Raw genomic sequence first — 12,428 nt, 5'->3', positions numbered from 1 at the left:
CGCAGCCGGAGAAGGCGGGAGGGCGGCCACTTACGTCCAGCTTCATCAGGGTGAGCAGGTCCTTCTTGGCGGCTCTGAAGATGGCGTCTGTCTTCCTGCTGCAGACAGTCTCGTCGGAGTTGGTCTCTGAGTAGTGGAAGACTGCAGAGGGAGCGTCTGCAACAGTCACGTTCCTCTTGGACTGGAAAGAGCACGGGCAGCGTGGTCAGAGGGACGCGGCAGCGAAAGGTCCCCGCAGGGAGCACTACACCAAGGCAGAGCACAGCCTGATAGAGGAGAGAGGGTCCCCACCTACCTTGCTGGCCATGGCGCTCCCAGGGCATTCCTCCGCTTGGAGGAGGACCCTGGCCCGGTCACATGCCATCCTCAGGTCGGAGGTAGCCCCTGCTATGTTCCCTGCAAACAGAGGGAAGACTCAGGACAGGGTGCTGACTCGCCGGACATGTGGGTCCACGCCCACTGGCAGAGGGCTGGCTGAGCTCTCCCCCGTGGGCGGAGCGGCACCAACCCTGGGAGGTGAGACTTGGGTCCCAGGACCGTAGCCACCGTGCTGGCTCACATGCTCTCCTGTGACCCACAACCAAGTTTTGTTTTTTTTAATTAAAAAAATTTTTTAAAGATTTTAAGTAATCTCTAGACCTAACGTAGGGCTCTAACTCACAAACCTGAGATCAAGAGACCCACACTCCACTGGCTGAGCCAGCTGGGCACCCCCACAAGCAACTCTTAATCCCGAGACACTGTGCATTCCCAGTATTTGCTGTAGTATCATTATAGTACGTGGCAACGTATTCACCTTACGGATCTTATTAACATATGATTGTTTTGGGGCAGCTGGGCGGCTCAGTGGGTTAGGCCTCTGCCTTCGCTCAGGTCATGATCTCAGGGTCCTGAGATCGAGCCCCGCATTGGGCTCTCTGCTCAGCGGGGAGCCTGCTTCCTCCTCTCTCTCTGCCTGCCTCTCTGCCTGCTTGTGATCTCTGTCTGTCAAATAAGTGAATAAAATATTTTTTAAAAAATTAAAAAAATAAACCCAGCTGGGGCGCCTGGGTGGCAGAGTCGGTTAAATGTCCAATTCTTGATTTCGGCCCCAGCTGCGATCTCAGGGTCAGGAGATCAAGCCCCGTGTCAGGCTCTGTGCTCAGCACAGGGTCAGCCTGAAATCCCCCCTCCCTTGTGCCTCCCTATGCCCCCCACTGTGCTCTCTCGTAAATAAGTAAATCTTCAAAAAAAAAATATTGTTAAAAATAAAACTGTACCACGGTCCCTGTGACTAACCCATGCGCACAGTAAGGGTCACACAGCTCTACATGGTGCTGCCCGTGGTCAGTCTGCGCACAGCGCGTGCGGTGCAGACAGCACGTAAGACGCCGAGTCCCGCCGCTCTCTGCAGACTCCGGTCTCACACAGGGTCCTGCAGGTCCCGCGGGATGGCGACTGTGCCTGCATGTTTGGGAACTGCGTGATCCCGAGCCAGACTTTAGGACGGGGGCTGCTTTCACTCTCAGTTATCTGTCCCTGAAGTTTTTTTATTTGAAAAATTTGCTAAACACATTTTTTAAAATGTGGCAGGTCAGCTGAATAGCCATACGGAAAAAAGTGTATCATGTCCTGTATGCACTTTAGACCAAAGAGCCCATCCTAGGGAGATAAATATGAATGGTAAAATGTTAAATCTTACAGGCAGATTTCCTGATGCATTAATTACAAAAGATGCATTAATTACAGAAGAAAAAAATTGCATAAAGTGGACTCCATTAATTTCACAAACTTCTATTCATGAGAACACACTCTTACGCATGTGGAAAGTGAGAGCAGAAAATATCTTCCACACATCCCCAAACGGACTCGCACAGAGGCCTAAAGAACCGTCAACCCGTTCAGAGTGGTGACGATCCCAGAGGAGGGCACATGAAAGACCGCGCAGCCAATCCCAATGGAAGTGACAAGTCCTAGGGCTCAGGACTCGTCAGGAGGACAGGCAGCGGCCACCGTGGGGCCCCCTGGGCCTGAGGAGCTGGGGTGAGGACAGAAGAAGCCAGCGGGTGGGCGGGGGCCTCCCCAGCGGCACTGGCACAGAAGGCCAAGAGCGCCTGAGTGGGACGGAGGCCTGGATTGCCCAGACCCAAGTGCTGACCGCCACACGTGCTGGGGCCCCTCCAGGGCGACACAGCCTTAGGAGGGCGGGGAAGCACACACCTGAACGGTGCCCAGAAGACCGCGCGCGACGTCTCCTGAGCCGAGGGCAAGCGCTCTTTGACCAGCCCTTCCCACGGGAGCGGGGACATGTGCTCAACGGACACGAACGCGGTGTGTTCGTGTCCACCAGACACCACGACCCTCCGCTGAGAACAGGTGCGCGTTGCTGCGCAGGACTCAGATGCACACGAGACACCAGCTGCGCGGGAGCCGCGAAACCCGGCCCAGCTCGCGCTGCTGGGACTCCGGAGAGCAGGGAGCTCGGCCGGACAGGCGGCGAGCCTGACATCTCGGCCGCTGGGGGCCGGCGCTGCGGCTTTCTGCATCTGGGCGTTGGCCTCACCGGTGAGCTGTGTGTGAGCCACGGCGACGTCCCGTTGACGATCTCCGCCTCCTGTGCTCGTGTTACGCAGGCGGAAACGGTCCATGAGAACTGAAAACAACCTGGTGCCTGGGCAGTAGCAGGCGAACATCCCAGGAGAACACAAGAGGCCTCAAGAGTAGATCCAAGAGCAGGCGAGTCGCAGAGACAGAAAGCAGACCCGTGGCTGCCTGGGGCCAGGGCAGAGCTGATGGGACGTCTCTGCTGGCTGACAAAAGGTTCTGGGATTATATAGTGCGGATCGAGGCAATTTTGAGAATATACTAATGAATGGTACACTTTAAAAAAGTGAACTCGGGGCGCCTGGGTGGCTCAGTGGGTTAAGCCTCTGCCTTCGGCTCAGGTCATGATCTCAGGGTCCTGGGATCGAGTCCCGCATCGGGCTCTCTGCTCAGCAGGGAGCCTGCTTCCCCCTCTCTCTCTGCCTGCCTCTCCGTCTACTTGGGATTTCTCTCAGTCAAATAAATAAATAAATAAAAATTAAAAAAAAAAAAAAGAAAGTGAACTCGATGGTATTTGAAATATATCTCCAAAAACCTATTACTAGGGGCGCCCAGGTGGCTCAGTCGTTAAGCGTCTGCCTGGCTCAGATCATGACCCCAGGGTCCTGGGACCGAGCCCTGCCTCAGGCTCCCAGCTGAGCGGGAAGCCTGCTTCTCCCTCTTCCACTCCCCCGCCTGTGTCTCCTCTCACTGTATCTCTGTCAAATTAAAAAAAAAATCTTCAAAAAAACCCCCAAAACAAATGTATATTCAAAAACTTGACACGAAAGAAAGATGGCACCAAAAAAGGCCACAGGAAACAAAAGATTGTTTCATGAGTGGTGCCGTGTACGTTATCACCACACAACGTAAGGAAAGTCTGAATCTCTGACTTCGAACAAGCAGAAAGGGCAGAGGAAAGAGCTGTCGGTGCGGAAGGCGAACACGCAGCTCGCAGCGGAGGACCGCGCCACAGCGAGAGAGGCAAGAGCAGGGATGCAGACGCCGGACGCCGAGCACAGCGTGTGCCGTGGCCGGTTCACAGTACAGCGGCATCGTGGCTCCTGTTCCAGGAGCCAGAAACCGGCGTCTCAACAATTACAAGTGACAGAAGGGCCCTATCCAGAGCACATGAAGAATTAACACAGACCAACGAAACAGAGTCAGGAAACCCTGCAGAAAACAGGCAGAGAATATGAGCAGACAGTTTTTTTTTTTTTTAAGTAGTCTCCACACCCAACGTGGGGCTCGAGCTCAACCCTGAGATCAAGCATCACACACTCTACCAACCCAGCCAGCAGCGCACCCCTGAACAGATAGTTCTTGAAGAGGGAACCCAAACGGGTCTCAAACACACCAGATGATGAAACTGCCAACGACTCAGAGAACACACGAAAACAAGACAGACTCTCCAACGTAAGAGCAGAAGTAGAAGGTGAGAAGGAGCGAGCTAGTTTGTGCAGACGGGGTTGGTGAGCGTGAGAATCCCTGGCAGCACCGTGGATCGCCCCAGGAGAGCGTCTAGCCTGCAGCACACGGAGCCCATGACCAGGTCCCCGTGGGCAAGGGGCCCAGAGAGGGGCAGAGAGCCTCCGAGATAGTGCAGCAGAGGCAGAGCGGGGAGGAGCCCACACAGACAGCCCCTGGAGAGCTTGGCTTCATTTTTTAAAGATTTTATTTACTTATTTGACAAAAAAAGACAGAGAGGTGGAGGGAACGCACAAGCAGGGGAGATGGAAGAGGGAGAAGCAGGCTCCCTGCGGAGCAGAGAGCCCGATGCAGAGCCAGACCCCAGGACTCCGGGATCATGACACGGGCTGAAGACAGATGCTTCACCAACAGAGCCCACCAGGCGCCCTGAGAACTTGGCTTTAATGAAAGCAGGTCCTGGTGGCAGCTGAAGGGCCAGAGGGCCTAGGAGACCCATTTCAGTGGAGGATGCCACACAGCAGTGTGCTGGTGGGCACAGCCCAGCACAGGGGAGAAAGGATGGCCCTGGGGGAGGCGCTCCCGCAGTAGCCTGGCACGACCTCAGGGATGCAGGCCCCTGGGACATAGACGCGAGGCAAGGGTAAAACCAGACAGTGTAGAGAGGAGCCCACAGGGTGCTCGAGGCAGCAAGACACATGCCACTGCACCTAACTGAGCCAGAGTGTGGGCACAGGGTCCTCTGGGCCACAGAGCTTGCCCACCCATAAATGCTCCAAGCTCAGGGTGTCCAGTGCCTTACCTGGTGGGACAAAAGGCATCTGGTCTCCCGCCCGGGCCTCGCCGAGCTCATCCAGGCTCTCTTCGTGGACGGAAGGCAGCGGGAAGGACCGGCTCCTCTTCAGCGGCGGCCCCGAGCCCGCTGCACGGCTGCCCCCTCGATCCGCTGGGAGGGGATGGGTAGGAAGGAAGGCCTCTGTTCTCACGGTGGCACACAAAGCTCATGTCTCAAGGCCCCGAGGCCTCAGCGTCAGCACCCTCCTGCCTGAGGCATGGTGGGCCGGAGCTGGCCTTGGACGCAGGCCCTGCTCTGCCTCTCCTAGGTCTTCCTGAACTGACTTGCCCCTCTCGGCCAGCCTCCTCCACCAGGCCGAGGACTTGCGGGTCCCCTTCCCAGTGGCCGTCCTAGCTGAGAGGACTGTCTCGGCAAACTTGGCCTGAGCCTGGCACACATCGGTGCTCCACTGGCTCCTCAGGTGAACGAGCCTGAAAACCACCTTCTGGGACGGCTCTGAGCTGCGCACCGCAGCTTTTGTCCGTGAGTCTGTAAACACTCAGGTGAGCTATGCCACACTCGTTAGCGTGGCTGTGGGTTACAGTCTGGCTGTGGGTTACACCCTGAAGGTGACTCATAGCCAAGAAGCCTCAATGGACAGTTTCTTTCCCCAGATCTGGGACCTTCTCAAAAGCTCAGAGCAACGGGAGGCTTGGAATCTGCTCCTCACAGCTTTTCCGTGGGGCCAAGTCCTCCCACAGAGACAGGGGAGACGGGAGGGGTGGCTGGGTGGGAAGGACACCCAGACTCAGGCTGGAGGCCAGTCTGGGGACTGTACCTGGGTCGCAGGTCTCCTGGGGCCACAGGGGCCTCTCCAGACGATCCTCAGGGCCGCAGCATGGCTGCCTCTTGGCCTTCCCGGCAGCCACACTGGCCACAGACACCAGGGGGATGGCCTGGCTCTCCTGGGATGTGGGAGAGCAGCCGGTGCTCCAGGGTTGCACCTGGGCTAGTGCTCTCAGCAGCCACACTTGGGAGAACAAGAGGGGTGGCGACCAGCATAGAGACCAGCCGTGTGCGTGAAGCAACAGGAGCCCAGCGGGCTTTCTCCTGGCCACTCTATCAAATTTAAATAGTGGTCAGCATTGTCAGAAACCTTAACGCTCATTAAAAAGAAAGGTAATGCAAAAAACAAAAGGATCTGCCTTAAAATACCAGTGAAGGAAGACAATAAACCCTAAAACCCATCAGAACCAGGAGAACCCCATGTGCAGGGCCGACCCCAGGACTGAGTGATCAGCATCCAGGTCCCCTCGAAGCAGGGCCCATGAGGGTTTCATCTAGATTGACTGCTCACAGCAGCTCTGCGGGGAGCAAGCTGGCCCCTCCGCCCCAAGTGCCAGCAGGAGGGACCCTGAGGGACAGGAGGGGACTGCCTCCACGGGCAGGCGGGCAGCGTGTGCCCGGTGGACAACAGGAAAGAGCCAGGAGACCTTAGGGCTCCAGGTGACTGAAGGAGCCACACTCGGGCCAAACTATAGGCTCTCCCAGAACGGGCATTGGAGGGGCCCCATCCGCCAAATCTCTCAGGTGGGACCAGTTCTCAGCGCACGGCCCCGCGAGAATCGAGCTGCCGACTCACCCGCCAGCCCCGGCTTCAAGGCAGAGGAGTAAACACAGCCCCACCAAGCCCCTCCCCAGGCCCAGGGTCCTGGCACCACGGCGACGCCGTGAGGCCACACTCACTGGGTTGAAGAGCTCTGTGGTCAGGCCCAGGTAGTTGTGCAGAGCCAGAAAGGTGACCCTCTGTAGCCGCACCATGATGATCTGTGAGGGACAGCCAGCTGTGCTGGGCCCAGGCCTCCCGCAGGCCCCAGCCCCAGCGCAACCTGAAGCCCCCCGGGCCTGACAGTGCCCCGTGCGCACGCAGAACGGCAGCCGTCGGCGCGCAGGGACACTGCACTGCCTGTGCAGGTTGTCAATAAATCTAAGATTACTTCAAAATGACATTCAGTAACAAAAAAACAACTCTTTGGGGGGCAAGTGGGAGCTCTGAAGACCTCTCTGAGGTCATGAGTATTAACTTGGACTATAAAACATATGTTACAAATCCTTCAAAAACCACGGCAGTCCTTCCTGCACCGGCAGCGGACGTACCCTCCCGGGTGTGCGGCCCTGGAACCAGATGCTGCAGCCGCGGGAGGCGCTTGGCACCCGGTGCCGGGGCCAGAGGGGCTCCTGCACGGGACCTACCTGCACCACCCTCACCAGAGTCTCGGGGTACTTCTCAAACACGCCTTGAAAAGCCACCGCTGGGAGCCGGAGGACGGTGGAAGGGACAGCAGCGCGGGCGGACACGGTTTTGTACGGAGCGGTATGGCCCTGCAAGGACACCAAGGTCAGGCCGCCCCAGCACCCCCGTCCCCAGAAGGGACGAGACCCCAGCACGGGCTGCGCACGGAAGCACCTGCCACGGCCCCACTGCACCTCGCCGCCGCCCGCCCAGCAGGAGCACGCGGAGCCTGCTTCTCCAGCCAGGACCCCACCCGAGCCCTCCCTGATGCTTCCCGGCAGCCACCAGCGTCCATCTGTCCTGACGGTTTGCCTTTGTCAAAACGTCACATAAATGGCATCACAGAGGGCTGGCTCCCTTCCCTGAGACGCCAGCTTGAGGCCTGCCATGCTGCTCTAAAGGGCGTCTGGCTTGCTTCCAGTTTGGGGCAGTTATCCAGATAGCCGTCATAAATGTTCACATACGGCTTCTGGGCCGCCCAGTAAACGCATCTTTAACTTTCAGGAAACTACCACGCGGTTTCCAGAGGGGCTGCACCACGCTGCGCCACGCCCAGCCACGGATGGGTTTCTGAGGCCCACGCACACACCACGGCTGCACTGCCAGGGCTGAATGGTGAGGAACGTGGCCAGTCTTGGCTCCGGTTCCTTGGGGGAGCCTCTCGCCCAGCTAGCGACGTCTGTGTTCACAGGGTGAGGCCTGGCAGTCTCAGGACGGGGCTGGCCACACTGGGAAGTCTGCCCACGGCGGGGAGCTGTGGTAGTCCTGACCTCCTGACCAAGCCCTGTGCGTCGGGAACCTGGGCATGTGGTTCTCAAAACACTCTAAGTGAGCTCTGTGACTCTGTTATATTTCTTCCCTTTTTTGCTCATTTCACATCCTTTATAAAAAGAAAAGTGTGGGGCTCCTGGGTGGCTCAGTGGGTTAAAGCCTCTGCCTTCGGCTCAGGTCATGATCTCAGGGTCCTGGGATCGAGTCCCGCATCGGGCTCTCTGCTCCGTGGGGAGCCTGCTTCCTCCTCTCTGCCTGCCTCTCTGCCTGCTTGTGATCTCTCTCTGTCAAGTGAATGGATAAAATCTTTAAAAAAAAAGAAAGAAAGAAAGAAAGAAAGATACCTCCAAGAGTCAAGACAAAAGCTGAGAGCAGGAGACATGTCAGCCACAGTTTGGAAGCTAGGGGAAAGCATGTGACACAACTGTCAGATGAAAGTTGAACCGTTCCCTTTGGGGATAGAGAGCGAAGATGGTGAAACCCACCCTCATGGGAAGGCCCGAGCCACCTCCCCACCCTGCAGCGGGCCACGGGGGTCCTTCAGAAGGTGAAGCAGACAGGTCAGAGCACCTAGAGCTTCAGCAGAGCCAAGGGCAGGGCACATCTCACACCTGGGCAGGACGACGGTGTCTGCCTGTGCAGGGCGACCCCACACTCCTGCCCCCACTCCAAGCCACTTCCTCAGGGCGAGACATCGGCAGATTCCTGTCTGAGACTTGGCTTTAGAGGAGAAAACCTGCCGATGGTGACCTGTGGGTCCCCTGCCAGCCTTCCTGCAGTGAACCCTGGAGGACAAACGCTGAGCACATGGGCTCACAGACAGCTTCCAAGGAGCTCGCACTACTTTTCTTTTGATCATTAGTCCATAGATCCAGCACTCAAATGAAGGTATAGGACATTTCCAGCAACCCAGGTCACCTTATGCCCCCACTGAGCCTGATCAACCTCGTCCTGACAGGCAACGCTGATTGTCCAGGAGGGCCACATCTCCCCCACTGCCCCAGATGCCCTAGAAGACGTGGAACCGGCTTTTCTGGGCAGGGGCAGCAGGATGGACAGATGACTCATAAAACACCGAAACTGTTTTTAGAATCTGTCTGTTGGGGCACCTGGGGGGCTCAGTGGGTTAAAGCCACTGCCTTCGGCTCAGGTCATGATCCCAGGGTCCTGGGATCGAGCCCCGCATCGGGCTCTCTGCTCAGCGGGGAGCCTGCTTCCTCCTCTCCCTCTGCCTGCCTCTGCCTACTTGTGATCTCTGTCTGTCCAATAAATAAATAAAATCTTTTAAAAAAGAAAAGAATCTGTTACTTGGATAGAATTAATTTTTTTAAGTGACAAACACAAATACTTGATTAGGCAAGAATCATGCCCCTCCAGATGATCAGTTAATCACAACACAGGATTATTTTCTCTCAAACATCAGCCGTTTCCTCACCCTGCCCCACCGAAGGGAGGTGGGCTCCCACCGCAGGAGGAGGGCACGGACGCAGCAGGTCGGGGGACCTGGTCACAGCATGTGTCTCCTGCCCACGTCTGAAATCACAGTGAGACAAGAAGCACCAAGAAGAGCCTCCACCAAAGCTACATTTTGCTGAACCCTCACCAGGGCAGAGGGAGGCCACAGAGCTGCATGACGCCCGACTGGTCTCCATGGAGACAGACCATCCGTCTACACCTCCCGGGCATCTCAGACCCGCAGTAACCTCACAGATTCTGACACACACCAGCCAGAGTCCCGCAGAGCCGCACGTGCCCCGCCTGCACACCTGGGAGTCCCCAGCACAGCGCCTTAGGCAAAGGCACTGGCCTTTCGAGGCAGCTCAGCCCCGCTCAGAGGAAGCGGTGTCTCTCTCAGTGCTGGCCAAGCGTCTTACGAAGACACACCAGGTCCTGGGGGCAAAGGGAGATGCTTGAGTCCTAGCATCACCCCACCCCAGGCCCTGGCAAAGCTCAAAGCATGTCTGTGCCAGCCCGGCAGGGATGGGGGAGCACCACAAACACCCACAAGGCTCGAGTCTGTCACCCCCTTGTACACAAGCACCCAGGGACACCACAGGAGGCCCACCCTGGGCCCCACCTATCGTGAGTGTCCCCCAAATAGCGAAACTCCCGGCCCCACAGGGACGCATCCTTGCCAAGGCCGGTTAAACCACTCTGGAGACCCCTCTGTGCAATGTCTGGGGGAAACCGAGGTACACGTTGCCTTGGTGAACAGCTAAAAGTGAAAGCAGGAAGTAGAGCCTGGAAGGTAAGGAGAAAATCAAATACACCTTTTGAGCTACGCAGGCGTGTGCACTATCAGAGCTTGGGCGGTGCACGCTTAAGATTTGTTTCACTGTATAGAGATTTGACTCAATCCTAGTCAGTGAGACAGGGACAGGTTGCTGAGCTGAGGCTTTCTGCAGCTAATGACGCACACATAACTGATTTTACTATTCTGTCTACTTCTGCATATGTCTGAGATGTCCAACAACGGGGCGCCTGGGGGGCTCAGTGGGTTGAGTGACTGCCTTCGGCTCAGGTCACGATCCTGGGGTCCTGGGATCGAGCCTGGCTTCAGGCTCCCTGCTCAGCAGAGAGTTGGCTTCTCCCTCTGTCCCTCTCCCTCTTACACTCTCTCTCAAATAAATAAAAATCTTAAAATAAAAAAATGTTCCAGGCCAGTAAGTTTAAACATCACAAGGTATCATGAGGTGTTATTCTGTAATTGCACTGACGAAGATCAAACACAAGATGACTGGCTGGCTGGTGAGTGAGGACACAGCGTCCTACCACAGGACTGTGGCTCAGGCGTGGGGCAGCGTGCATGCCCTCACACCCAGGTCGTCTCCGCAGCCAGACGTGTGAAACGGTGCAAACGCAAAACCATTCACCACATCGCTCAGCAGAAGACTGGGGACAACAGAGATACCCGTTGGCAATAGAAGCCCACAGGAGGCCCCTCCCAGAACAGGGCCTTGGGGCCTAAGAGACGAGAGGAATGTTTTCACTACACAGTGGCTGCCCCTTCTGCATCACAGAGCACGTGCATACACCACTCGGTCCAAAAAACCATCACTGAAAAGAGTCAAAATGCATAAGCCAATGCCAGCTCCGCTTGAACACAGATAAAGTTGCTCCCACACACACCCTTGGCCTATGGGGAGTCCCGTGCACCCCAGTCCATACCCCAGCCCCTCGCCACTGGGGAGAAGCGGCCTTGGCGCGGGGGACCTGCTGTCCCGGTGACTTTGGGTGGACCCAGGGGACTCACGGTGATGACATCCAGAATGCTGAGGAGACTGTGGACGCTGTCTCCGGCCAGAACCTCTTTGACCACCACCTCAGCACCGTCCTGCGGTCGGGAAGCAGAGCAGAGTCATCCGCCGACCGGAGGCTCCGCCCAGCCCGGGCCAGCTGGGCCACCTGACCTCCACTGCCACCTGTCCTGAGAGTTGGGCCATGCCCCAGTGGACCTCCAGCAATACCAGATGAGAAAATGTCCAAAGCAGAGGACAGAAAACACGAGGCTGAGTAAGAGCAGTCAGGACGTCCAGGCAGAGCTGGGCCCTTCAACCTGTGGCCTGTCCTCACTAGGAGGACTTAGACTGAATTTCACAAAACCTAAGGAGTCTGCTGATCTAAACAGAAGGCTGTGAGGCCTACATTCAGTTCTTACTGCTATCAATCATAGTGATTTAAAAAAATGTTTTTTTATAAACATATAATGTATTATTAGCCCCAGGGGTACAGGTCTGTCAATCGCCAGGTTTACACACTTCACCGCACTGACCATAGCACACACCCTCCCCAGTGTCCATAACCCCCCCTCTCCCTACCTGCCCCCCACCGCCCAGAAACCCTCAGTTTGTTTTGTGAGATTAAGAATCTCTTATGGTTTGCAATCATTGTGTTTTGATATACTTTTCCACTGGATTAAAACAGAAACGAGAACTATGGTGGTTATTTAGTACAAGAACTTCATCTCAGCTTGACCCGGGAAAACCCTTTTTGAACTTGTTTAAATTTGGCCCAGGTCAGCCTCCAAGAACCCTTCGTTCTGGCCCCAAAGCTCCATTCCAGGAAAGGCCTACCAGCTGGGTTGAGGACAGCCCTGGACGCCGAGGGCTGGATGAAGACCATTTTCTTTTTCATCACCTCACCAAGTCTGGTGCAGACGAAGCCACACACAGACAGCATCGTGTCTAGAAAGGACTTGTGGCAGCCCTGCTGGGTCAGGGCCCACTCCCCGGGCTCAGGCAGGTAGGGACTTCCTTAAGGTCAGGGGGCCACCTTGTGCAGTCTGGGGCCCCCTAGAGTCTGCTCCAACAACAGGGGGTGGCCACTGGGGCAGTCTAAGGAGACAGGCGCGGTGCCTCCAAGGGCCTGGAACAGCTAGAGCGCAGGAAACCCCCAAATGCCACTGAGCCCAGAAAGTGACAGGCACATCCCACGCGCTAGTGGAGCCAGCACACAGATGTCAAGGGCACACTGACGCTGTGCCAGCACCGGTGACAGCAAAGTGTACCTTTCCCCCAAAGAACAGAAATTTAAAATTTTATACTAACTTTTCAGTAGGAACCTTTTAAGAATCTCTTACATGGCAGACATGTTAGTAAC

The 12,428-nt window shown here is 56.4% G+C and overlaps 1 protein-coding gene across 3 annotated transcripts in view; it reads right to left on the bottom strand.

Annotated features, from left to right (window-relative positions):
* Positions 1-12,428, bottom strand: part of PNPLA7 (patatin like phospholipase domain containing 7) — a 57,563-nt gene that overhangs the window by 38,222 nt on the left and 6,913 nt on the right. For 2 of the 3 annotated variants that reach the window (XM_059142395.1, XM_059142396.1), the window contains exons 9-16: positions 11,083-11,163; positions 7,019-7,147; positions 6,512-6,592; positions 5,604-5,730; positions 4,793-4,936; positions 2,543-2,650; positions 296-396; positions 35-181 (exon numbers count right to left, since the gene is read on the bottom strand). In XM_059142395.1, coding sequence (XP_058998378.1) covers positions 35-181; positions 296-396; positions 2,543-2,650; positions 4,793-4,936; positions 5,604-5,730; positions 6,512-6,592; positions 7,019-7,147; positions 11,083-11,163 — 918 coding nt within the window. The remainder of the gene's footprint in view (positions 1-34; positions 182-295; positions 397-2,542; positions 2,651-4,792; positions 4,937-5,603; positions 5,731-6,511; positions 6,593-7,018; positions 7,148-11,082; positions 11,164-12,428) is intronic. The other variant, XM_059142397.1, reaches the window with a different exon arrangement.

Source organism: Mustela lutreola, chromosome 12, assembly GCF_030435805.1.
Source record: "Mustela lutreola isolate mMusLut2 chromosome 12, mMusLut2.pri, whole genome shotgun sequence".
In the NCBI taxonomy this organism is placed as follows: domain Eukaryota; kingdom Metazoa; phylum Chordata; class Mammalia; order Carnivora; family Mustelidae; genus Mustela; species Mustela lutreola.
Note: the sequence above shows the minus strand (reverse complement) of the source record. Positions and strands in the feature narration are given on the sequence as shown.